Source organism: Ambystoma mexicanum, chromosome 1q (assembly GCF_040938575.1).
Source record: "Ambystoma mexicanum isolate Mex_15411 chromosome 1q, UKY_AmexF1_1, whole genome shotgun sequence".
NCBI classification, from domain to species: Eukaryota; Metazoa; Chordata; class Amphibia; order Caudata; family Ambystomatidae; genus Ambystoma; species Ambystoma mexicanum.
Window position 1 is genome coordinate 233,679,203 of NC_090922.1, and position 25,730 is coordinate 233,704,932.

At 46.7% G+C, this 25,730-nt stretch overlaps 1 protein-coding gene across 2 annotated transcripts in view; it reads right to left on the reverse strand.

Moving 5' to 3' along the window:
* Positions 1 to 25,730, reverse strand: part of LOC138526952 (CD82 antigen-like) — a 462,340-nt gene that overhangs the window by 181,125 nt on the left and 255,485 nt on the right. For both annotated transcript variants that reach the window (XM_069637869.1, XM_069637861.1), the window contains exon 3: positions 15,913 to 15,985. In XM_069637869.1, coding sequence (XP_069493970.1) covers positions 15,913 to 15,985 — 73 coding nt within the window. The remainder of the gene's footprint in view (positions 1 to 15,912; positions 15,986 to 25,730) is intronic.

Sequence of the window (25,730 nt, forward strand, 5' to 3'; positions counted from 1 at the left end):
TGCCGCACTACATGAAACCCTTACTCGCATCGGGTTCTGCCAGCCCATGTTAGTGCGGGTAGCACTGCTTGTATCTCTCTCTCTCTACAATATAGCCAGAGGTACTTAAAATCCACATTCCATGTAGACCCTCTCCCCCTCCCCGGGGACGGCGTCAGGCCATTTCAACCTTTTCCAATGATAGGGGCTCGATCCTGGGGGGCAGCAACTGCCCTCATATTGCCAGTCAGCCGTCTTGTAACAGCAATATATTAATTTCTCTGTTTTCGTTCCGGGTCTCACGTGTATGCTTTGCAGCGCTCGCATTACAAGCTGTGTTGTCTCTTCCCACGGCATATACAGAAGTGTCATCACCTCACTGCCTTCTAACACTGGTTCCTGCACATCAGCCATTTGCTGACAAAGAAGGGTTTGGAGCTCTTTGTTGGGCATTTAATGTTTAACTCCCTGCTGGCTGGCCGTCTCGTGATACTCGGCTGTTATTAACCTTATCTTTGCCGCCACTGTAATGTATGCACCCCATGGATGCCTCAGTTTGTTTTCGCTAAGCAGGGGGACCCAAACATCATCTTGAAATGGGCCCTAACATATCTTCAGCCAAGCTTGATGCCCCCCACACATAGGGAGGCGAGTCATTTTGCTATGTTTTTGAGTTGGCAAGCAGTGAAAACTTGCTAATGAAAATGTATTGTGCCTGTAAACAATAAACAAGGGTGACTGATCGGGTCTTGATCATCCAGGCTCTCATAACTGATCAAGACCAGTACTACCAGACAGAACCCGACATACCTAAATGAATGTCTTCACACCTTCTCTTTTACAAAAATGATTATATCATCTCTTTATTCCTTATTAAAAACCAATGCAAATTAACTCATAAATGTACACAAGTGCACTTAATATCTCCTGACACCTCTATTCCCTCTACTGAATACATTTCTATCCAACAAATCATATACATACATTCCTTTTTCCACAGACAACCTCCTGGTTACAATCCCAAATCCAGTCTAATAGTCAGAATAACACACTACTAACATCAATGTACTATTGACAACCACCTGGAACTAATAACATTCTCTGTCGACAAGTGTTTCAGCCAGTTCTCGTTAGCCATACAATCAGGCTAAATACTGCTCCGGCCTTCATCAGGACAAGAATGGCATCTGACTAGTGTACCACTCCAACTATAATTCAGTATTAAGGGTGTCTTAATTGTCGCACACACTTTCTTCAATTTCCTAAGCCGGCCCTCTACCTGACCTGGTGTTTCTCAATGCCCTCTCTTCTCTACCTCTACTGTTCAGGGCCCCTTCAGAAGACTTGTGTCCAAGGGCGGACCAACTGCTGCCTGGCTCCCTTGAGGAACATTTCCCGGGAATGACTCCCTCTTCTGTTTCCAATTTCTGGGGGAATATTGCTTCCCCTTCTCCGATGTATCTTTAGAATGCAGGTGTGGGGTCCATGTACCCATATACTTCTCTCCCCTCAGTGGACAAGGCGCTGCTCCGGGCAAAAATTATCCAATAAATCTAAATCTAATTAATCTAATTAATCTAAAAAACCAAAATGCTTCTCTCTCTTTTTTTTTAACGAAGGGGCGTCTTACTCTCATGACAGTGAAACATTCTGTGTCTGTAAAGTGCAAACCTAGATGGGATGCAACGGAGCGCCGCACACAGGGGTGCAGGGGCAACAGAGGAGTTATGATAGATAGCAGGTGCCGGGAATGGGGGGAGCTCGATAAGGGCAGAAGTAGGGTGGAGTGGGGTGTGCAGCAATTGGTGAGATGTTCTTCAAGTCCGTCTTGGCGTGCCGGGAGGTGTCCAGTCTTATCTGTGTTGGTGTCCTGTTCCAAAGACAGGGTGAATAGTAGCAAATGGCCCGTTTCCTAGTTTTTGCCCTCTTCATGATCTTTGTTTCCACTCGTCATGGCTTCTCCTGGTGCGTTGTCCTTCAGGGATAGTGAGTTTCTCTCTCTCCCAGGTACCGCTGCGTTTTAGTTGTGACTGCTTTGTCAGTGATGCAAGGAGTCTGGCACATGGTGCATGCTGAAGGCATGGCCAGCGCAGCTCCTTAAGGATGGGGGTGATGCGGTTGAGTTTTCTTAGTCCCGTGATAAGGTGTGCTGCAGTGTGCTGCAGTGTGCTGGATGACTTTCAGAGGGCCATGCTAGCATATGGGACATCCTTTTAAGTGGATGCGATGAAAAGAAGTATCATTTCACATCATAGCTGCAATCCTTTCTTTGGCGATGAATACATTTCTGTATAATAACTTCTGAATTACTTGACTTTTAAGGTAATTTATTTCTCTTTGACCTTTATCAGGGGATACCTTCTCTCCAATGTACCTCCTGTCCTTTCCTACCCTTTTCTTTTCTCCAACTCTTTCAATCCGTTTTTTGGCCACAAAGCACAATGTCTTATTTCATAAGATGTTTTCCTGTTTCCCATTACAGGCGAGAAGAATGCAAACTCATTTTGCGTTGGCGTAGAATCGAAGCATGCCACAGGCATTCATGACTCAGTCACGAAGACTTAACTTCTGAAGTGCGGGCAATGCCCACTTACTGCCGCTTTGAGATACAGTTTAGTGTGGCCAGGTTATTGGGAGATGGCGATGCCTCAAACGGCCCCTAGACGCCCCTCCCCCCTGAGGTAAGACCAGTGACAGCCCCAGGGTTTCTGAGGCCCTGGAGCAGCAAAAGATTTGCAGCCCCCCCCCCCAATTTGTACATGATATATTGCATTTATAATACGCTTGTACACAAGTGTTTCTAGGCGCCACAAGAAAAGGGAGGGAAGACAAGACTAACAATCCTACTAGGCCTTGTGACATTAACATTGTGCAAGTGCGACAATGAGGGTTGCCGGGGGAAGAGGGTGGGGGAGCAAGGGAGAGGGCAGAGGGAAATGCAGTCGGGGCCAATAAGGCTTTGGGTAAGTGCGACCATGGCAGCGCGGCTTTGGGTAAGTGCAGACGGCAGGTTGGCTGTAGAGGTTACAGATGACAGCCCCTAAGTGCGCAGTAGGCCAGGTGGCAGAGAAAGGAAGACTGGTCTTAGAGGAGCCTGGTACCCAGTGAGACTTTGAGGGTACCAAGCAACCAGTGGCGTCACTGAAAATGACGTCCCAAAATGAGTTTGATACTGGAGAGGATGAAAGGAAGTGACATTAAAAGAAGTTGTCAAAAGTAAGCGAACCGACAAATGAAAGTTGCGATTATGGATTGCTAATTGAAGTTTTGTGTTTTTGCTGTGGTTTCATGATTGTTTTTATTTTTATGCTGTGTATGTCTGGCCTTTTTGTCCAAACTAGCAATATGCATTTAACTCAGAAACAACAGAGGATGATTATTATGCGTGTCAAAAGGAATTAATTGGCATGTTTTCTTTTTAAAACATAAAGCGAGCTAAAAACTAAAGGATGGGGAACCAAACCCTATCTGTGTGCTAGTGGCTGGAAGTCTCTTGTGCTTGGCGTCGCGGAGAAACCCAGAAAAGGGTTGCTCACTTTCGGATCCCTATGCACGAAAACATATGTATGCCCCTTCTCAGGCGCCCAATGCACTGCAGCACCAAAAGGACGGACCCAGACCTGGAGGAATGGGATACTATCACTTTATTTCACTTCCACTTTCTGCCCAACGCGGCAGGCTTCCTCGCGCATGCGCGCTCATGCGCAAACTACATTGGCTGTGTTCAGCATGACAAGGGCTTCTTGTCACGCCGGGTTAACTGTGTCTGTGCCGGTTACGACATCTCCCCCTATGGGGCAAAACAAAAATCCCATTACACACAGTTGGCCTTAAATTTCCTCAATCAGTCTCACAGGCCTTGTAATGCATCGCCTCAGTCTCGTCAACCTCTCCATGGGCTGCCCATTCTCTGTCGCCGCCACCTCGTCATTCTCAGACCTTTCTCAACGTTCTTCTTCGATCATCTCCTCGTCCTCAGGCTCCTTCTCTCCCTCGCGATAGAGCATGAACTGTGACACATTGCGTGTGAGCAACCTGTCCGGGAATCGGGCTGTCACCATAGGTCCCTTTATTTGCGTGATGACTAGGTGACCAGGATCAAATCTTGACTCTGATTTCTTTCCTTTCATTCGACACACAAGAATTTTGTCCCCAGGTTGCAGTGTTGACGACTGTGCTCTCTGCTTTTCATCAGCATATCTTCTCATCTCAAGTTTCGTAGTTACGGCCTCAGCCTGTAGCTGTGTGAGGTCTCCCAGAGCTCTTCTCTGTCTCGTTTTCACCTTTCATTGCAACACCAACTCTGAGGGGCATTTTCCTGTAGTTCCATGTGGGGAATTTCGATAATCCTGGAGAATGCTGCACAACGCTTGGTTTACTGACATTGGACTCAGATCATTTTGTTGCAATACTTTCTTTAAACTCCCCATAAATTTCCCAATCATTCCATTAGCTTGCGGCCACAGTGGCGTGATTTTCCGGTGGCGTATGCCCATGTTACTCATGAATCGGGCAAACTCCAGACTGCTAAATGGAGCCCCATTGTCGGACTTCAGTGTATCTGGAATGCCCCAAACAGAGAATATAATGTCTAACTCTGGGATGACGGTGCTGGCTGATGTCGACGAGATCATCTGTACAAGGTGGAACAGGGAGAATTCACCCATTAGCACCATCCTGTTCTTTCCCCCGCCAACGGTCCAAAATAATCAACAACAACATGGGTCCATGGAGCTTCTGGCAGGTCCGACATTCCGAGTGGTTCTGGATTGCTCGGCTTTGATATGCAATGGCATAAATGGCATTCCTTTACAGTGTTTTCTACCATTGCGTCGATCCCTGGGTGTTAAGAAGGATTTCTGAACTGCCCCAGGGACACTTCCGAAGAAGCTTACTTGCAGGGTTTGTTGAAGGTGCCAAGAATAGTTGATCCCACTATTCCAATGGGTCGAAGCGTCTTCGCAGACCTTCTACGGCGATCAGATGCAGAGGGGTCCCACGGGACAACAGCGGGCTCAGGGTGCCAAACCTTCCAGCGGGTCACCAGCGGTTCCTCGACTCGGCTTCTTGTTGCAGAATACGTGGCTCCTTATCCTTTGTTCGTGTGAACTCAGGAGATCGACCTGGTAGTGGTGTTTTCAGCCTCCTCTTATCCAAAGTTCCCTTCGCGCCAAAACGGAGAGGACCCAATGGGAGATCTGCTCGCAAACACTCACTCCATACGTGGACGACGTGGTCCCAGGCATTCAGGACATTCCAGACTCTCTGGCACCCAGGATGTTTATTGGGAACAGACATCCCAGCCCACATCCTGGAAGCACACACACAAGGCAAGCAGAAGCCCGCGAAAGCGTTGGGTTTCGTGGGAAAGTGCATGACCAAATAAGGACTGACCTGGGTCGGCTCGACCTGGGGAAGGTGAAGGGGCGAGATGACCAAAGGACAGGACAAAGAACCTTGTGGCATGGCCTTTTTGGAGCCAGGCCACCTGTTTGTGCCAATCGCGGTAAGCGCGGTTTATATGGCAAGAAAGCGTTAAAAAATACATGAAAACAATAGCTGCCACCAGTCCTGTCCATGACACACCTGCGCAGTTCATAAAAAGTCCACCAAGAGTTTCTAGGGCCTTTGGAATGACTAGAGGCCCAAGGGTGCTGTAAGGTAAGTTACAGTGCACACTTGTTACATGTTGCACAAAAGCTGCAACATGAGAAAAGGACAAAGGGAAACAAAGTCTCCCAGTACTGACTGTTTTAAGGGCATGTCAGTTTCACCATAAAAAGTGAGCAGAAGCCCAGAGGAGTGCAGCTGAGGGCTGTGCTTCTCTGGCAAAGTTTAGATCAGGGAGTGAAACAGCAGCATAAAGTTTGGGAGTTGACACATGGAGGGAAAATTACATTCAAATATGAAATCTTTCCTAACACTGGGAACCACATAGTGTCTCTTATCTGATATTTAGTGGCTGCCATGCCTCTATGCCCCTCGTGTGCCAGGTCCTCTACTTGCTGCCGTAGGTCTGTAGGCATGATGATCCACCTCCCGCGCATCACTCATGGTGTGTTCTCTCACCATGCACATCGTGAGCGGCTCTGGGGGTCCTTGCTGAGGGAGGAAGTTGATGTATTCCTCTGCCATGGATGGGTCACGGTCTTGTTTCACAAGTGGGTGCAGGGACATGAAATCTGACAGATTGTATTCCTTTCCCGGCTTATGAATGGTGGTGAAGTTGAAGTCTTGCAGTCTTAACCCCCATCTTTCAATCCTGGGAGGCATCTTACACCGAGGGTTTCCGTAAATCGTGAATAATGCCTGGTGATAAATCACTACTGTGAATGGTTTTCCCAGTAAGACCATCTGAAAATTATTGCACGCCCAAATGACTGAACCCTTCTTTTTCCAGCTGTGAGTATTTTCTTTCGACCTCAGTGAGACTTTTGGACGCATAAGCTACAATGGCCCTAGGACTGTCCCTGCCGGGCTTGTGCTGTGCCAGGATGGCTCCCAGACCTACAGGGCTTGCATCCACCATCCGTCCAGGGCTTTTAGCAGGGTCGAAATAGGCCATGCACTCAGCAGAACCAATGTCTGTGCTAATGTCCTTCGGCATGCTTGGTCCCACTGAAACTCATTGCCTTGTTTGGTGAGTTCTCTCAACATTGCACTAATGGTAGCAAAGCCCTTCAGATATCTGCTGCAATAGCTGGCCACCCCCAGAAATGACCGTACGCCAATCACATCTTGCACAGGTGAAATGTTTTCAATTGCGGTTACTTTTCCCGGATCGGGACTAATCCTCTCTTCCGAAAACACATGTCCAAAATTTCTTTTTGTGAAATGAGCACTTGTGCACACCTGATGCAGCGCCCGATCATGTTGTTCAAGATTGACTCCAAAAACCAAAATATCGTTGCTGTAGTTGAAACAGTTCGTTATGTGCCAAATTACCTTCTTAATGCTCTCCTGGAAATTATTTTTTGAATGATCCTTGCTTGGGTACTGCTACCACCTGCGAGACCCACGGGGTGGAACCACAAGCAGGTTCTATGATATCCTCCTTTAACAGGCACTTAATCTCCTTCTCTACTTGCGGTTGCGGATGGATGGGTATCCGCCAGGGATGTTCTGCCACTGGAGGTATTGACCCATCGATGTGAAGGGTGACCTGCAGGCACGATTCCCTTGAAGAGTACTGGAATTCTTTGTATCACTGGGATTCCATGCTGTATTGTGTACATTATGGCAGCGATCTTCATTTTAAGGGCCGTGGGTCGGCCTAGCAAATTTTTTCCAGGCACTTCCCCTTGAAGAACATGCAGCTCTGCCATGGCCAGTCTCCCTTTGTAGTTCAGTTGTATCGAGAACTTTCCATGTTTCCGAACTGGCCCTCGGGCGGCCCACTGAAAGTCCTTCAGTTCCAACGGTTCCAATTCTGGCGGATATGCCATCTTGCGAAATTCTGATATGCACATGATATTCAGTGTGGCCCCTGTGTCAATGATAAACTTGGCAGGGTTTTGATCCACTTTAATGTCGATATCTCCTTCTGGGGCAGTCACCACGTCAGTCATCATATGTGCATACTCATGGTGACTTCTCTCTTGCTCAGGTAGAGGTGACGGTGACCGTCCAGTGATCTGCCAAACGTGGCTGACCAAGTCTCTTCTCGTGTAGGTATCTCTCCTGGGTCCTTGGGCACGTTGGTTGTACCCTGGTCGAGTCCAGCTAGGACCACCTCCTTGTGTCCTGTTTGGTGGCGCATTGCACACTCGCCATGTGATTTTCCTGACCACAGTTGGTGCACTTCTGTCGAGAGCAGGGCATCAGGTTCCTCCCTCGTGGGGAAAAGGCAGGCCACACCTGTAACATTTTCTAGCAGTGCCATACCTTCTCAGTGGGGCGTAACCACTATTGTTTCTTCTCCCGCTTTGACTGATATAGTGAACTTGCGCTTTCACCGGTACCTTGCTGGTTTCCATCTGCGTGGCTTGTGAGTCTGCTCTCGCTTCCATCCACGCCATTTGTAGAATGATGGCAAGGGGAAACTGTTCCCAGAGTAATTTCTTCCTGTAGGCGGACGATAAACACCCTCCGATAATTCTTAACAGGCTGGCCTCATCATTCGAGAATTTATGAAAGTCACAATGAGACGCCAACTTACGCACTCGAGTCGCAAATGCGTCCATAGACTCACCAGTCATTTGACAGGCTGTGTTGAAGGTGTGCCTTTCATGGTCTATGTTGCGCTGAGGGCGAAGTATCTACACAGCACCTCCTTGAGCCCCTCATACGGTATGACTTCAGGTGGGAATGTAGGGATGAGGTCTTCAACCTCGTCACCAACCAGGTTGATGAGTAATTTCCTGGCAAACCTGTCTGGAGTCTTTTCATCATAGGCTGCCATGTAATTCTCAAATCTCTGTAGCCATCTCTGTCCCAGGGCATATTGATCACCCATGTCAAAAGGGTCTGGTTGACGAAATGCAGCTGCACTGGGCCCTTCATCATCAGATGCATCACTTGTTTTTGCCTCTGACTATCTCTCTCCTCATTCGCCGACATTTTATGGCACTCAGACACCCTCGGTTGTGCACGTTGTTGAAGGACTCAAAGACAACTGCTGTGTTTTCTTTCTTCTTTTTTTTTTCTTATGTGAGGCGGTGTGAGCATCCCACATGCGTCGCCAGTTTTTTTATCCCTATTCAGAAAACATATGTATGCCCCTTCTCAGGCCCCAAACGCGCTGTGGCGCCAAAATGAGGGACACGGAGCCGGAGGAACAGTATGCTATCTCTTTATTTCATTTTCACTTTCTGCCAACGCATTAGGCTTCCTTCATGCATGTCCGAGCAAGCGCAAACCTCATTGGCTGTGTTCGACGTAACAAGGGCTTATTGCCACACCAGGTTAACTGTGTCCGTTCCGAACACAACACTCCCCTCTCAACCCAATATATAAACAGAGCACAACAAGTTGAATACTAGGTGTCAAACAGCCCTCAACCTCTGAATTTGACTTCTACTTGATAAACAATCAGACCAAATAAGACTTGTGAGCTTTCAATTCTTCTAATGTATTATTGGTTTCCTTGCGCCAACACCTGTTTCAAGCCCTAGCTCTTCCTCAGGACTCTGTACCAAATCATTTGATTATTTACATTTATACAATTCCAATAAGTCTTAGCGATTGCCAGTAACGTTCTTCAAATATCCTGAATGCCTATAGGCAGTTGTCTAATTTGGTCACCAACATTTATAGCTCTTGAGGCGTATGTAATTCGAATGCTCCTCCAATCTGTAGCCAAAACTGATACCTGTTGGCAGACTTTCAAACTGTAACCATCATTTGCACTTCCAAGAGCATGTTAACGCTCACCATGCTCAGCCCCTCCTGATGTCTGGAGATTCGGGCCTTCCCAGACTCTACGTCCAAAAAAGCGAGCTAGATTAATAACACATGTCTCCTGCTGTGACTGCAGTTTTTAAGGATAGCAAGGCAGGGAGTGGAGCTAGGGCAGACAGTGTAAAGTGCTTCTATAGCAGGATTGTCTCATAGTGCAAAGGAAGCAGAGCCTCTTTACATCGAAGGTCTTAAATTATAAGCAAATATGCAGGACTTTGAATCTTGACAAAATCAGCAGAGGGACGGGACCAGGGGAAAAACCTCCTCATTCCAGTAACCTCTGACTCCAACCCTACTTCTCATACATCTCCTCCCATATCCATAATCATATTCCGAATCATGAACTACTTTCCCTCTCACCCTTTCCCCTATTCAAATCTATGCTTGGCTTTCAACACTACTTTGTTATAGAGACTTTAAAAACGACATAAATCCTAATAAACCACTCAGGGAAATATATAATCCTCAGAGAAATATTTTAAGCAAAATAAGTACACGTTTGACATCATTTTCCCTCATCTTGAATGGAAGACTACACATACCAGAATGCAATTCAGCATGGGGATAACAAAAATAAAACTTAAAATCAGATGATTTCATCCTGATTGAACCTTATCATAGAAAGAATCAAGCACAGGCCTGTCTACACATTAAAAAACAAGCACTTCAAGAAATACCGCAAGAAATATACACGGATTTAGCCGATTTGGGTTTTAACCTCTACGAGATCCCAATTACTAATCCAAAGGATTCGCCAAGAGACAATTACAGAAAATCACCTAACAAAAACCACAGATTCAAATCGCGAAGAGAAGACCTTTACAGACCAGTGAGAAGGGGAAGAAGCCCATTATCACTGACCACAAACATCTCGCGATATAATGGACCAACAACAGATGGGTATCCTACAACTAACCGCCCAAGGCATACCATAAGGAACAATGAGAGAATAGAGCCAAGAGGAGTCCTCAGAAGAAAGCACGATTATGAACGGCAACAGTCTCACTCAACTGCATTTCGCACCTGTAACCAAGCCCAGAGAGCTTCCATGCAAAAGGAAAGGATCTAAAAAAAAACTCGTAGCAGATCACAACATGCTCCGACAAATCACCCAAGAATGATAAATGGACTTGGTTCCGTAACGTCTTAACTCCAGGGTTCAAAAGATAGCAGCCATCTAGGGGTGTTGAGTCGATGTCACTGCCACCCCAACCAATTCTGCAAACAGACTTAAAAGAAACCTAAGTATAGCGTCATGGAATACTAGAGAACACGCCCACCTTACTAAGCCTGACAGTCACGACCTGGGCAATTACGATGTCATATGCCTTCAGGAAACGTGGCTGCGGGACAAACCAGCCCTCGATGGTTACTGCATTGAAATATCACCGGCCTTCAAAGGACCACTGGGACGTCCTTCTTCTGGCTTATTGATAGCTACTCGTACAGGATCCGGAATATCCATCACAAAGGTCATAGCCCGTAGCTACGAAATTTTGGCTGTACTGACCACGTGGAATTCGTCAACCCATGTGGACAAGTTCTCATCATCTGATTCGGTAGCCATCATAAATGTCTACTGGAATCCTCAAAAGTCTTCAACAGTGAACTTCTGTGATAAAGTGGCGAACACTATAGACGAGATTGCAATTAAATACAAATCTCCTAACATCCTTATTTGCGGGGACCTCAACGCGAACTGTATTACCCCAACACACCTAAAATGAAACAACTTATTCATGCATCTGCTATAACTAGGGGACTAGCTTGGAGCACTATCATGAAATCCCGAAATCTTTTCAATGCAACAACTACCACCCATAGGGCTCAATGGGAATGGGGAAGATGCAAATAACGGTGACCGTTCATTACGGTCACCGTTATTGGCTTGGAGGCCCCTTTGCGCCCTCGACTTTAACACCTTCTCAAAGCAGGCGTTAAGGGCGAGGGCGCAAAGGGAACTCGGAGTATGGCGGTAAGGGATCACCGCCACCGGTCTCATTACCGGTGGCCGCTATCCCTTACGGCCATACTCGGAATGAGGCCCAATGTGTGAGAAGGTAACCATGTTGTTTTTCATTATCTGACAAAGGCCTTCTTCACAAATGATGTGAAGGGAAATTTGACAATCTGCCACAGCAAAACACATTTTGGTGTTTGAAATAAGAAGACATGAAAGCAGTGAGATAGTTTAACACTTTTTTGCATGATGCATTTTAACTGTCTTGGAAGAAGGCATAGTTTTAGGCACTAACTGATGCTTTGTTTCTGCTCTCCGAATAAAAATGCCCCTTTGTAATTCTTATCACCAAAACATTAAGAACACCTTGTCTAAAACAATGGTTACCTTAATGAACCATCATTATAAATGGCTTGCGCATTCAGTGTTCCACCATAACAAAGAGTTCTAAAAAAAGTAAAATATTTCTGAGGCCCCACTGGGACCTGCTATGCAGCTTCTGCTGGGCTGCCCTGTAGGTCTAGTGGGGGGAAGGGACGATGGAGGTATTTATCTACAGAGCGTCAGAGGATATTGGGAGGTGAGACAGCATTGTCTCGCTGGGACACGCAGGAAAAACAGCAAACTTGCCTGGAACAGTGACGCACCATTAGAATTCAATCTGTATAATTTGGCCTACAGGTGTATACACAAGGCAGCTGTTGCCAGCGAGGCCCCCTCGAGCGTGGAGCCCTAGGCGATGGCACAGACTGCCCATGCCCAGGGCCGGCTCTGGCTGAGATATTAAATAAATGTAGATAGATAATTTAGATATACCAAGGGATCTTTGTACCCCCAAACACTGGTTCTTTAGGCCTTTGACCTGTATGTTTACGCAGGGAAAGAATGGTAGCCCTGGGTCAGATATTGCACCCAAGTTTCTTATTTTTACTTGTTGTGCTTGGGGAAAGAAGAGGAATGGTGTTGTTTCTCCAAGAAATCCAGTCCAAGTGTGATTTCTCCAAGCAATCGCAGCCTCTAGTCTACATTTCTTTTTTTGACCCATTAATATAAAGTATCTTTTCATTATTCTATCACCAATGTTTGTTTATGATGGACTAGCTCCCAGTCCATACTTAATGAGCCTGATTATGCAAGAAGATACGATTTCACAAACACAGAAACACCCCCTTGGAAGACTTGCTTTGCGCACATATCTTCCTGTCACATCCCTTCTTTTTTGGCAGAAACGAGTTTGTAAATCTGGACCTAGTATTCATTAAGCATTAAGACCTGATCAGGAGCCCATTTAACGAGGGTCTCTGAGCCAATAACACCCGATCCGGCACGCCAGAGAGGTCTTAATGCTATTAGCACCCGGGTTGCCAATCTGGTAATCCGGGGTGCTAAGAGCACTGTATTTTCCTTCAATGAACGAGACGCCTTACCGCATCCCGTTCATTAAATTAAAATACTTCAGTAACATGGCTACCATGGATCTGGAAGGCTGGGCTCCATACAGTGCCCTTCTTCCATTTCCATGGCGGCCACACAGGATCAGGAGCGGAAGCAGCAGCAGCAGCTTCGGCTGCGGCATCTGCCGCCGCCGCAATCAATTAAGTGGAGAGTGGTGGAAAAAGAAAAAAGGGAAGGGACGGTGGGGGGAAGATGGCGGATGAAGGAAGCAGCCATCAGGCAGTTTGGAATGCGGACTTAGATCAGGAGATTCAGCCCGCGTTCTTTGCCTCCTAATTGGCTGCCTCCCCCGTGGCGGGTGCTAATTGTAATTAAATAATTGTATTTTTCACAATTACTTGCAACGCATGTACATATGAAAAGAATGAGTGGTGGGAATAATTCATGAGGCATCCTACACATATCATTTCTCTTGGAGGGTTCTGACCAACCAGTTCTCATTGATTGGCTTCGATAAAGAAAGGCTGTATCCATTCCAAGGAACGGCCTGGGATTCCCATCCACTCTCAAAGACTACTTACCCAACCTTTTCAACATCAACATTTCTCCATGGCCCACATCATTAAGGGCCACCATGAATGCTACTATTTGTACACTGATGACACCCAGCTATATATCCACCTATTTGAGGGCCCCAGAAGCGGCCAACAGATGGCAGATTGGAGGGCCCTCACAGACCGCTAATAGGTGGCATGTAGGAGGCCCCCAGAGAGAGCCAACAAATGGCATACAAGAGGGCCCTGGAGTTAGTCACCAGACGGCATACATATGGGCACCAGATAAAGCAAACAGGAGCCATATAGGAGGGCCCTGGGTGTAGCTAGCAAATTGTATAAATGAAGGACCCACAGGCAGACAGAAAATGTAATATTTTAGAGCCATGGAGAACGCCAGCAGATGGCATATAGGACAGCCTCGCAGACAGCCAATAGATGACGTATAGGAGGGCCCCAGAGATAGCCAGAAGGTGGCATATAGGAGCCCATGAAGAAGCCAGCAGAAAATATATTCAAGGCTCATGGAAACAGCTAGCAAGGTGACCACTTCCACTTTTTTATCCTCTATCGAAGGCATCTACAAGCTCAAGGCCTGCATCGCATTGATCCATTCCTGAATGTCCAGTGCTTACCTCAAGCTCAACCCTTCCAAGACTGAATTCCTAATGCTGACCAACAGCACAGAACACCCTGACATCCATACCTGGCTCTCTGCTATGAACCTCAAGGGATTCACACCCCAACTGGCCCCCTGTGCCAAGTCCATTGGGTTCAACAGTAACAGACACTCACATTCAAACAGCACATAGCAAGGTAGACACAAATGGCCTGGTACCAACGTTCTCTCCTGCGGAAAATCAAGCCCTTCATCCCAGAAAACAACTTCAGATCCACTGTCGAGGCCTTGGACCTCTCCCAACTGGAAGGTGGCAATGCCCTTTTGGAAGGCCTTCCTGCAGCTACCCTGGCATCCCTGAAATGTGTACTACATGCTTCAGTAAGACTCATTAATGAACTGCGCAAATTCAACCACATCACCTCGAATCCGCATCGAACTGCACTGGCTCTCACAGCAAGCCTGTATCGTCTTCAAATCTTGTTGCAGGCTGTCATCCTGAAGTCCCCAAGCTATCTCACTGAGAAACTTAGCATCTCCAGAGGCCTGCGATTTACCAGAAGTAAGGAAATGTGCAGACTTGAATTACGACAGTGCAGGAATTAAAAAGAACAGAAGACAGACCATCTCTGTATACACTCCAAGACTCTATAACCTCTTCCCCGTCAACATCAGACTTGCCCCATCACTTCTACAGTTCAGGAAAGAACTCAAAACCTTCCTCTTCAAGGAATGGCTCCTCCTTAACACATAGGTCTACACACCCTACACGCCGCTCCTTACCTTATCTGCTCCCCAATGTCTTCCTCCATGCCACTTCTATTTCCTGGGTTACCTATCTTGACCATGCCTACACCCAAGCCCCCAACTCAGGATCTGTAACATCTGGGTCACCTTGGACACTCATTGAACCTCAAATCAATGTGGTCACCAAATCTGATGTTTACTGCTTGTGTCTAATGGGGTTAATCGTTTTACTCCTATCACTACCATCACTACCATCAAAATACCGATGAGCATAGTCATTTCTAAACTTGACTACTGAAATGGCATCTATGCGTGACTGTGGGCGGAATCCATGAACCTGTTGCAGAGAGGCCAGTATAGCGGCATTAATTTCATTTTTTGACCTTAAGCAATTGGACCACACCTCTCCAATGAGAAAATCACACCACAGGCTATGAGGTAAATAGTTTGTTGATTTCAAGAATCGTCGCCAGGCACACAAAATCTTGCATGGTATCACTCCAAGTCACCCCTGCCAGACTGCTCCCTCGATATCAGGCAACCAGACAACTACAGTCAGCGCCAGAATCTGATTGGCATCTGTCAACGCCGATAAAAGAGCTTTGTTGGATGATCCCTGCATTTTAAAAAACTCCTCACTCGGACTGCAAGAGGTTCAGGAAAGCAGAGAATACAAACGCGTTTCTGCTGAGCCTATTGAACAAGCAACGGAAGTACAGTTAGATCTCATCCAAGTGCACTCCACGCTACCCGGGTATCTTGTGACCACAAGAACCTTTCAAATGGAGTCCATGATCCCGAGCTCCGAAAGATTTCGGTTCGAAACACATGTGTTGTGCATGATATAGAACCAAGAAATGTAGTAGCCCATTTTCTCCTGAAGAAGGTGTGGTATGTAGTGAAACACGTGTTGAGGATGATGGGGAATACCACTCAGTTCACACAGGGCTACTCATGCACAGTTAAAAGCTACTGCAAAAAAAAAACAATCAATTTCGAAGACTGATGACTTGTTCTTTGGCTAGTGGCAACCCCTTATTAGGCCACATTGGCCTACTAAAAAACAGAGAATTCTGCAACCTCGCTGTATCTGTTTTTTATAATGTCCAAACATGTGGTCATATATTATTGACATTGCTGCTTCTCCATGTATTTCATCAATTAAACGAAACCACAGTCTTTACTTTGCTAGTTTATTTGTTTGATGTAATCCCCCGCCCGCTGCCCGAAACCACCCATTCCCTCCTTCAGTAACTCACCAATGACTGCTGAGAAACTGCTTTTGTCGAAGAGGATCCAGAGGCCGAAGCTGAGCAGTAGCCCCCCCAGGACCTGTGGAAGAAAGAGAGGAGGTGGTCAGTAGAGATTCTAAGATCAGTTTGGGAATGATAACAAATAGTGACATCACTTCCCCACCCAGAAAAAGACCAAGTACTGCACCACAATGTTTTCATGTTTTTAATTTGTTTTTTTCAATCTTCTACATGAAGCAAATGAGGTTTGCTACATAGCAAACCTCTCCCCCACCCCACATAACATCTGCTCCCACCACTCAAGATATCAGTCCAGCAGCAACATGAGTAATGGCTTTGTTACGCCAAATATTCTAGCAGCAGGCCCAGAATATTTGGGAGGAAAAGAATTAAGTTTTCCTACGCAGTTAGGGGAGTCATTTAAGGATAATATTAAAAGGCAGACCGAACTGAGGGGAACTTGGTGGCCCAGTAGGGAGGGTGAGGCGGGCCGAGGGTGAAACAAAGAAGTTGCTGCTTCTCCAAATTCTAGGAGGCGTTCATGGCTAGGGGCCTGTATTTAGAAAAGCGAGACACTTCTTTGCCCCAAAGTACAGTCCTTTGGTGAAGGGCAGAAGGCGATGGAGGCGAGTTGCTTCTTTCTAGGGCTCCCAGATAAGTTAGTGTCACGTGGGCTCAAGGCCGCAGCATTGAGTTTTCTGTATACAACTGTTGAATCTGACAGCCTTTTATTTCTGCATTACACAAGAGAGCACACATGCATTTCAATGGAGAGGGAGGTTCCAGAAACACTTGTGTACAGGTGCGTTATAAATGACTTATCACATCTCATCAGACATAGCATGGTATCGCAAAGAAACAATGTTTCAGGTGAATGAACAGTGTCCCAGCATATAAGTTTTAGGCAGAGGCTGTGTTCTCACGCTCAGGAAGGCATAATCAGAATGGAAGGCGAACAGTTATAGATTAGAGTCTGCCGTGCAAGCTACTTCTACAATTCACACACGCTCAGGATTGGTGAGCCCGCTTACTATATGACAACTTCCGTCTGCTAAAGCTGCCTTGCCTAGGAAAGCTGCAGTCTCAACGCGCTTCTTTATGCCAAAAGGGAAACAGCTCAGAGACAAGAACTGTGGAAGCAAGGACCCCTAGGTACTAAGCGGTGAAGCCGTTAAAGTGAGGACACACACATTAGAACACAGGTCTCACACAGCATTGGGGATTAGGCACTTGTTGGACATGGCAGTTAGCCTTATTAAAAAGTGGCAAAGAAATCAAGGAGCTCATAAAAAGTTTCACCACCCAGCTCTTTCCCCACAACAGGTTAGAGAGAACTGCTAATGGTGGCGGTCCGCACCACGTGAGTAGACTGAGCGGAATTGTACAGGGCTCAAATGGTGCTGGAAAGCCAGGCCTGCTACGGTCAGAGGAATTTCTGCAAGGAAGTCCATTATAAATGTAGCCAACTAAATGTATCATCCTGACCTTTCTGTATTAGGGCTGTTGCGCAAAAACCTATAAAAACCCTGAGGTTTCTGTGCCCAGGCGCAACAATTTTAGGCCTGGGGTATTCTGTCAGTTTCTTTGCCCACTTCGGCACAGCTGTATGGAAATACACATTGGCTCTACTTTGTTGCCTGGTTTCATTTTTGGATTATTTGGTGATGAGCTGCGGGATTCGTCGCAGCCCAGTGTCATCTGGTACCGTAATTTAGTTTTCAATTTGGGTGAACCAATACCAGAGGATTCTGTGTATATCAGGGTGTTACATGAAAACCCAGGAATGGAAATGTAGGCACTGGTCTGTTAACCCTGTATGCAGTACCAGTTGTAGCTGTGGTTATGCTATGGCAGGTGGTCATGCTATGATAGGTGGTTATGTTAAATTGTATTTCTAAAGTTCAGCTTTGAGGCAGCTCAGCTGTGACATCAGTACAAAATACATAGGCACAGATTTGAACTCTCTCAGGGCCTGCTTCTGTGGTCAATAAATTGACTACCACTAAATTGGATAACACCAATTCCTGTTAATTTAGCGCTTTACGAATGTGGGCGCAGGCCTGACGCACTATGAACGTGATATTATTATTTACCATGGGTTCTTTGCGCTGAGAGGGGAGTGCCTAGATACGCTGTGGGATAGGGCTTTCAGATTTGACACCGAATGGTGTGATTGGCGTCTTCTACCACTGCCCTAGCGGCGTGCTCAGAAAACACCGGCCGCACTATGCATTGCTCACCCACTGGGGAATCCGGAACACCTTAAAATCAGACTCATGGGAGCTACTGGATCCCGGTGGATCAGCATTTAGGATGTGGGAAGAGAAGGTTGATGATGAGAGCTTCAGCTGGGATAGAAGCTACGCCACCTTTAAGGGGCGTGTGGAGCTGTAGGATGACACATCCTAGCCTTAGGGAGCCGCTGTGCCCAGAAAAAGGATGATTTTAACCCTCTCGCAGCACTTCCTTGTTTAGCTCAGGTCACCATAGAAACCATGATTCAGTCAAAACCTTGCATTGAACAACCCCACTAATCTTGGGTGTAATCGTTTTCTTTCCCTAGAAAATAAATGGAATCAATTAGACTAAAGTACTAGATTACAGGTTAAAAGAAAACCCGGAATCTCTAATTTCAGACAATTTAAAACTATTGCTTCTCTGTTGTGTGCCTGAGCCATTTTAGAAAAGTCCCCATTGTTACTGGGTAACTTCCTGACTTTCCTATAGTCTCGTCATGTGACTGATTGATACAGCACTGTGCTTGAGGGAGGGTCCCGACAGCTAATTAACTGATCATACCACATGCGGGTCCACCTCACTGGCATGTGGCTGTAAGCCCTCCCCGTCTACATGCCCTTCAGAGTGTGGGATCCAAGCAGCCAGTCACTATTGTTTCTATCAGATCATATTTAGAAGGGACGTGCTGTCGTCTCCTAGGAGGAAGGGGAGGAGCTTATACACAGGTGCCATTTTGTGCCTGAATCAGATATTAATTAGTGGCTGCCAGGGCCTCACTTGTAAAAAACAAAACAAAAAGGGAAGGCACTAGTATTAGACTCTGTTGACTCAGTGTCATCACCGGGGCACCGGGCCACTCCCAAGACTAGACACTGAGTCAACAGCCTGCCAGTTAATCACCCTATTTGCCTACAGGCCAATCTACCCGTCTTCAGATCACATAGAACTCTCCCAAACTCTTATATGAGCTCATAATGAACTGGGCAAAACAAAAACACAGTTGCTACTTTCATTTGCCATGATCAGACCGGCCTTCGGTGAGATCTGGCGCGCCCTGCCGCAGCTGTTCTCCAAATCCAACAGCTTGGGGCCGTTTTGCTTGCTCGTCATAGGGAACAAGCACGGGCGTGTGCTCTACTGCAATCATTAGAGGAACCATGGGCGAGAAAGTGTGGAAAATAGATTGGCAGAAGTGCATGCTGGGAAGCACGTATTATGTAAAAGAGGTTGTAAGTGGGCCTACACTCACCTTCCATTCCCATTATGTCTTTTTGCCTTCACCGTTGTTTAGGTCAGAGATCTCAAGCAATCCCATTAGTTCTTTGCTTTTTTGCAAGTGTATTTTTCCTTTCCCCATTACGAGTGCATGAACACAAGAACCACACTGCTCCGTTAGCCCCCCCCTTTCACCGGACTCCACACACATAGACGAAATACAAACCACCTGCCCATTTGCTCCAAATATGCCCATTTATGAGGTTAGACCTACTGACCATGGTGGTGAGCTCCGGGAAGCGACGAGAGGTTATTGCCTAAATGGCTTACAGGTAATCTTCATTAGGCCTAGTCCAACCCTTCCCCATCACAGTAATTACCCAGGAGTAGGATTGACCACCAGACAGGGGCCTCATCCAAGAATTTCCCTTTATTATAGAGCAAGAGTGGAATTGGGCCCAAAGAACATGGAGCGTGGGGGACCATGGTGGTCTCTTTCTGCACCCCCACTCTCTAAGTTCCCAGAAGGACCCAGACACCCAAGCACAACAGGGGTAACCCACCCTTCCGCATTCTAACATCTCAGGCTCTATTTGGCTCTTGGGCATTTGGCACAGCCTTTAATGTCCGCAGCCTCCACTGTCACCTCAGCAGTAGCGGCACGAGGGCCAACTAACACAGCAGGCGGGTGCACGTTGCAGCGTTATCTTTTAGTACCAGAAGGGCCCAGACACCCAAGCCCAGAAGGTGTGCAATCTAGGCCTTATTCATCAATAGAACAATCTGATTCTTCACTGCACTCTTCAGGCCCATCGCCGAAGCCTGGTGTAGCAGGAGCGGAGGAGCAACCAATAACAACATGCCAAATGGCTCCTCAGAGCCAATAAAGGAGACCCTCAGTACCTCAGAAATTTCTGCTCCACAAGTCTAGCAGGAGGAGCTCAAACCCTCATATTTCTAGAACAGATCTGCATAATGAGACAGGGTTCCCTCACCAGAGGCTTGGCTTCAGCAATCAGGCCTTGGTTTAGGGCTCGCCTCAAAGTTATGGAATACAGAAGGCTTGCTGGGTAGGCCTCCGAGCTCCTGTTCATGGGCAAGACGACGAGCCGGAGGGAGAGTCGAGCAAGGGTTGTATGCCTTCATGTCACAAGGGAGAGGAGACTGTAGAAATGGAAATACTTGGATAAAAGCTCCTATCTGATAGCTGGGCCATCTCAAGGGTAAGTACTGTGTTGAAGAAGAGGGATGTGGGGGATTTGGCGGCTTGCAAGGACCAGGGACAAGCTTCATTGGGCTCGGCTGGGATTGCAGTGGATTGATGATTTGATGAAGAGGGGTCCTAGTGGGTAGGATGAGCACATGACTGGCTAGACCAGGAAAAGCCTGCTAGACACGTTCTGGCAGGCTGTGGTGGGAGCCTGGCAGGCATGAGTGGACACGTGCTATGTTGAGTAGGATCCAACACCCAGAGCCACAGCCCCTGTTCTCTCTAAGCATGCTCCTTGGAGCCAGAGGGGCCTCCTGCTGCAAGGCAATGCTAAGTGGCGGCCACAGGCAACATCAGAGGCTGTAATGTAATGTTGGCACCAATTGCGTTAAATATAGCTCAATTTTGAGGGTCTGGAGGCACAGGGCAAACATTCTTTCTCCAACCTTCTTGGAGAGTTAGTGTGAGGTCTGAGGTCCTGGTGGGCCATGGCAGACTCCCGGAGGATGGGGGGAAGGACGGTGGGGACATCGCTAGCTTCCTGTTTTCTGGTGCAATTTCGTTACCAGCATGTGGAGAGCAGCCCCTCATATTCAGTGTAAAAAAGTGAAGAGTGCAGCAGACTGATGTTTTTTCTACCACAGCATTTTCGTCTCTCATTTTGTGATTCTGAATGTATAACACATGCCAAGAGTGTGCAGCGTTTATTCACCACTTGGAGAATGCATGAAACAAACCCCCGTACAAACCCCAAGCAGAAACGGTTGAACGAAAAAAAAGTAAATTCATTCAAAAGCACCCAGAAAAAAAGTGTAGTGTGCAGTAGGACCCCAGGCGGCCTATAGAGCTAGGGGTTTCCCAACAGCACTTTAAGATGAGCAGCAGCACCCTTGAGATGGATGGGGATGCAGATTAATACTCTTACATCAAATCAATAAGGACAACTTGATAGTTTGGCAAAGGGAGTCAGTTTAATGACAAGTACAAAAAACAGGGAGTTCATGAATATCAGCAATCGCCCGATCTACCTTCTCGCTTCAACTCCAATTAATTTCAGAAAAAACACATCATTTATACTAAAAACTCGTCATCACTGACGTGTAACGCTTAAAACTGAGCATGCAACTCTTGGTTCTAGGAAGGTAACTTTAATATAGGTGCTACTTCTGTATATGGTAACAGGGAATGGGGATTGGATAAACACTGTCAGGAGGGGCATCTAAGCCCTACCCTGAAAATGGCTACTGTAAGCGTCACTAAAAGTACAATGTCTCATTGGTTCTAACTATAGAACCCTAGATTACTTGGTCCACTATGATTGGGTTGGCATCGACCCCACTCATACTTTGTCACTCGCTTAGCAGCGTGCAGAATAGCCGGTCAGGTGCAGGGAGTTCGTCTGCACCCCCAGCTTTCCTCCAATTATTGCTACAATCAATTATCACCTTAGTAGTCATGTGTCAATTATTTCTTGTGGTTGGCCTCGAGACTGCTTCTTGGCCTGGATAGGTTAAGGCACAGGTCCATGCGTAGGTGTGAAAATTTCATCCCTTCTTGCACGTCTGGTCACGTGATTTCGACACCGTGAAATGGTCTTATTCTTTAAGCAATTTGTGTATTTTATTTACTTCTGCCAGCCATCTGCCATCGGCTGAGTAGGTGCCTTTCCCCGTCTTACTACGTGTGAGAGAAAAAATAAGATAACAGGCAAAACCCCTTGTCGGGGAATGGGCACTGAGACCCGGCTGCAAGAGTTCAAAGGCTGGTTTATTTCTCCAATTAGGAAATAACCCAACAAAAAAAAAAACTCTACCTCATTACATCAGTGCCGACATTTATATTAGTTAAAGTAACTCTAACAAAAAATATTAAATGGAATCGATTGGCCAGACGGTGTGGTGCTGTAGGTGTGGGTAGCATCTCTTCCTCCTGGTTGGCTGAGTAGCTGACGGACGTCAAACATCTTGCGCTCCATGCAGGTCAGGGTCCGGTCACTGTGGTCACTACCTAAGCTAGTATTGTTACATACTAAATGACAAATTATTTAAAACATTTTATGCTACTTGTCACATTTCTACATAAGTTACACACAATGATTATTGTCAGTACAATAGGGTCATTCGTGGCTTTAATTGAAGGCCTTGACCTTTATTGTGCATGTAAAAGAATCAGGCTATGTTTCGCATCTCTTTCTAGGTTTCAAATTCATTAGTGCAAGTAAAAGCATATATAATAATAAAAATGCTCAAGGTTAGTAGTGGGTGTGTTGGGTGGGTTTTCACAGCACAGGCGAGGGTCTGGCACTTGAAAGAAATACCTTACAGGGGGTGCAGGGTCAGGATGGCAATAAATTGTTCTAATGGGGGTGGGTGGCTTGCACGTTTATGAGGACGAATCGAGCAGAAAGTGCTTAGCTCATCCTGGTTCACATGTCGGTTTTCAGGTAAACAGTGATCTCAGAGGAAGAAAACTATAGCATATTGATTGTTGCAACTTTCTCCAGCTTCAGCGTGAGAATGGAAGCGCAGAGCTTTCCTTCGCAGGGGGAGTGCAAGGGTGGGGGCCAGCCAGCTGCCTGCGCGCCTTGTGTGTGTGTGTCTTTGTCCTTGGCTGCTGCGGTGGAAAGGGGAACTGAGCATTGCTGTACTATCGCAGTGAGGCCTGTTTACCCAAGATGGAGTCAAAAAGGGGCACAAAAGATGGATGCCCCGTGTCCTGCTCAGTAGTCCCATCTATGCAGCAGTCAACCGGGGTTAACTTTACATAAGGGCAAGGGTCAATACCACTACCAGAGGCACGCGGTCCAAGCCTTGTACTGAGGAGCGTACGATGCGAGGGGGCCTGAGGACCCCTCGCTCCCATACAGCTGCTTATCTTGACCTTTCAAAACAGGATACTCTGTTCTTCTTTTCATTAGTTGTATCCACTGTGGGTCTATTTCAGCCTATACGACCTTGGCTTCTTGGCACGATTTGCCTTCGTCTGAGCTTCTCTCCGTCTTTAATTCTCAATTTGTTTGCTGCGAAGCTCTCCTCTTTAGACCTTTAGTAACCTCTGGTTGATTCTGCTCTTTTGCATAGTGGAAGTATACCTATATAAAGTGCTCCTTTTGAGGTAGATATGTATAGGTGGCACTTGCCGCAATTTATCTTACTACTAAGCATAAGCAAGCCTCACAAGTTCTTGCTTCTTGCGGTTCCTTGCATATGTACACGTTTAAAACTAACTGAATATCTTCATCGCGCATGTGGAAACATTTCTGATATCTTTGACATCGATTATTTCACTTCAGGCTCATGATGTCACTTATTCATAGTGTTTCGTCTCTTTTCATCATTCTGAGGTCGTTATATCTTCTATATGTGAGTCAGTCCGGGTTCTCATGACGTCACCATTTGTCTTCCTTCAGTGGGCCTCAATACAAGTTTGGGTCCGGGTCCCACAAAAGGGGACCTACCAGGCCATTCCGACCTTGGAGGGCCCGGTAATTCCCATACGCGGGACCCAGACCCGGTATGTCCCCATTCCCATTTGAGCCCCTATAGGGCTCAATGGGAATGGGGAGGATGGTAGCAGCGGTAACGTTCATAACGGTACCGCTGCTACCATCCTAACCTGCTCGCTGGTGCCGCTCTGCAGGCCTGGTCTTACCAGGTGTCCAGAGCGGCACCCACGAGCAAACTCAGAATGTTGCGATGAGGTGACAACGGCGCCGGTAGCACTACCGGCGCCGTTGTTGTCTTTGTATCTTTTTAGCTTCTTCAGGAACTGCATTCTGACAATCGTCATTCTGTTTCATGTGTCGATATGGTTTCCTCAATAGGTACCTTACTGTCCAGTTTTTCTTAGATGTCGGTACTTCAACAGGTGCTGTTCTTCTGATAGGTACTGGACAGAGCCCAACTGCGGCTCTCTGCTGGTTTATTTGCTCATCATACATCACATATTTCAGCATGAACGTTCCTGGTACTTCAAAATGGGCAGTTGGAGTGTGAATCGAGCTTGTCACCTCCTCTACACTAGGGCTAGTACTGGTGTATATGATATGATATATGTTATTTATAATGCGCTTAATACCCATAGGTTTCTAAGCACGGACCAGGGATCGAACCTGTGGTGCTCTGTGTATTGCTTCCAAGGCGAGCACGTTGCCCTTGGGCTATCCTCCCGAGACTGTACAGAGGGGCTGTGAGCCAAGAGCAGGGAAAAAAACATGCAAACTGGACAGGCGGGCTTGGTAGTCATTACTTGCCTGATTATCGCATTGTTTTTAAGTTCTGCTTCCACTGCGCATGGCCATTACCGCCATTCCAGGTGGTGGCACTCACACATTTTTATGGTACGCATCCTTGTACCCAAAAACACAGAAAAAGGATTCTTTTTTTTACTTGCAATCGAGGAGATGTATTTCCTTGATATGCAACAAAAAGGGTGCTGCTTTTTGTCAACTTCCCTGTGTTTTGGGGTGGGGGGGGTGGGCAGACCTGGAGGGTGGACATTTCTTCCTGGATTCTTTGCTGCCTTCTCCTCTCCACCTGTAATTGGGCAGGTGAATTAGCATCTCTACGGGGTCTATGCTGAAAAGGCTGGTGAGGGCAAGCAGTGTTGGCACGTCTTCTTATTATAATCGACTTTGGGCTTGTTTTTGCCCACAGTTGCTTATAATATTTGGAGGTCACTTGTCACGGTTTTGGTCCCCTTTGTTTAGGCATATGTAAGCATTTAATGTGGCTTGTTTACATTGGGGCTACGCTCATTACACATTGCGGCAGCATGCTGCATCCTGCAATGGGCTGCTGGCAGCCCTTTATGACCTGCAATTACTCCTTTGTTTTGCTCCCGGGTGCTCCCTCCTTTTGCCTATGCTTGGGCATTTGGCACTGATAGGACAGTCCCATCTGAAAGACCCCTCACGGATCGTTGCCTTGTCAATAGGTGCCCCAGCAATGCCAAATGCCCAAACACATGCAGAAGAGAAGGCTCAGTTTGAAAGGTTAGCCATGATGCCAGCTACACTCACATGCAAAAAAGGGATTGTTTTTATTTCACAATAGCAAGCCAGAAGGAACAAGTTACTTACCTGTAACTGTTGTTCTCCAGCATGGGTCTGGCATGGATTCACATGCTCATGAATATTCCCCGTCGTCAGGCTGGGAATCCT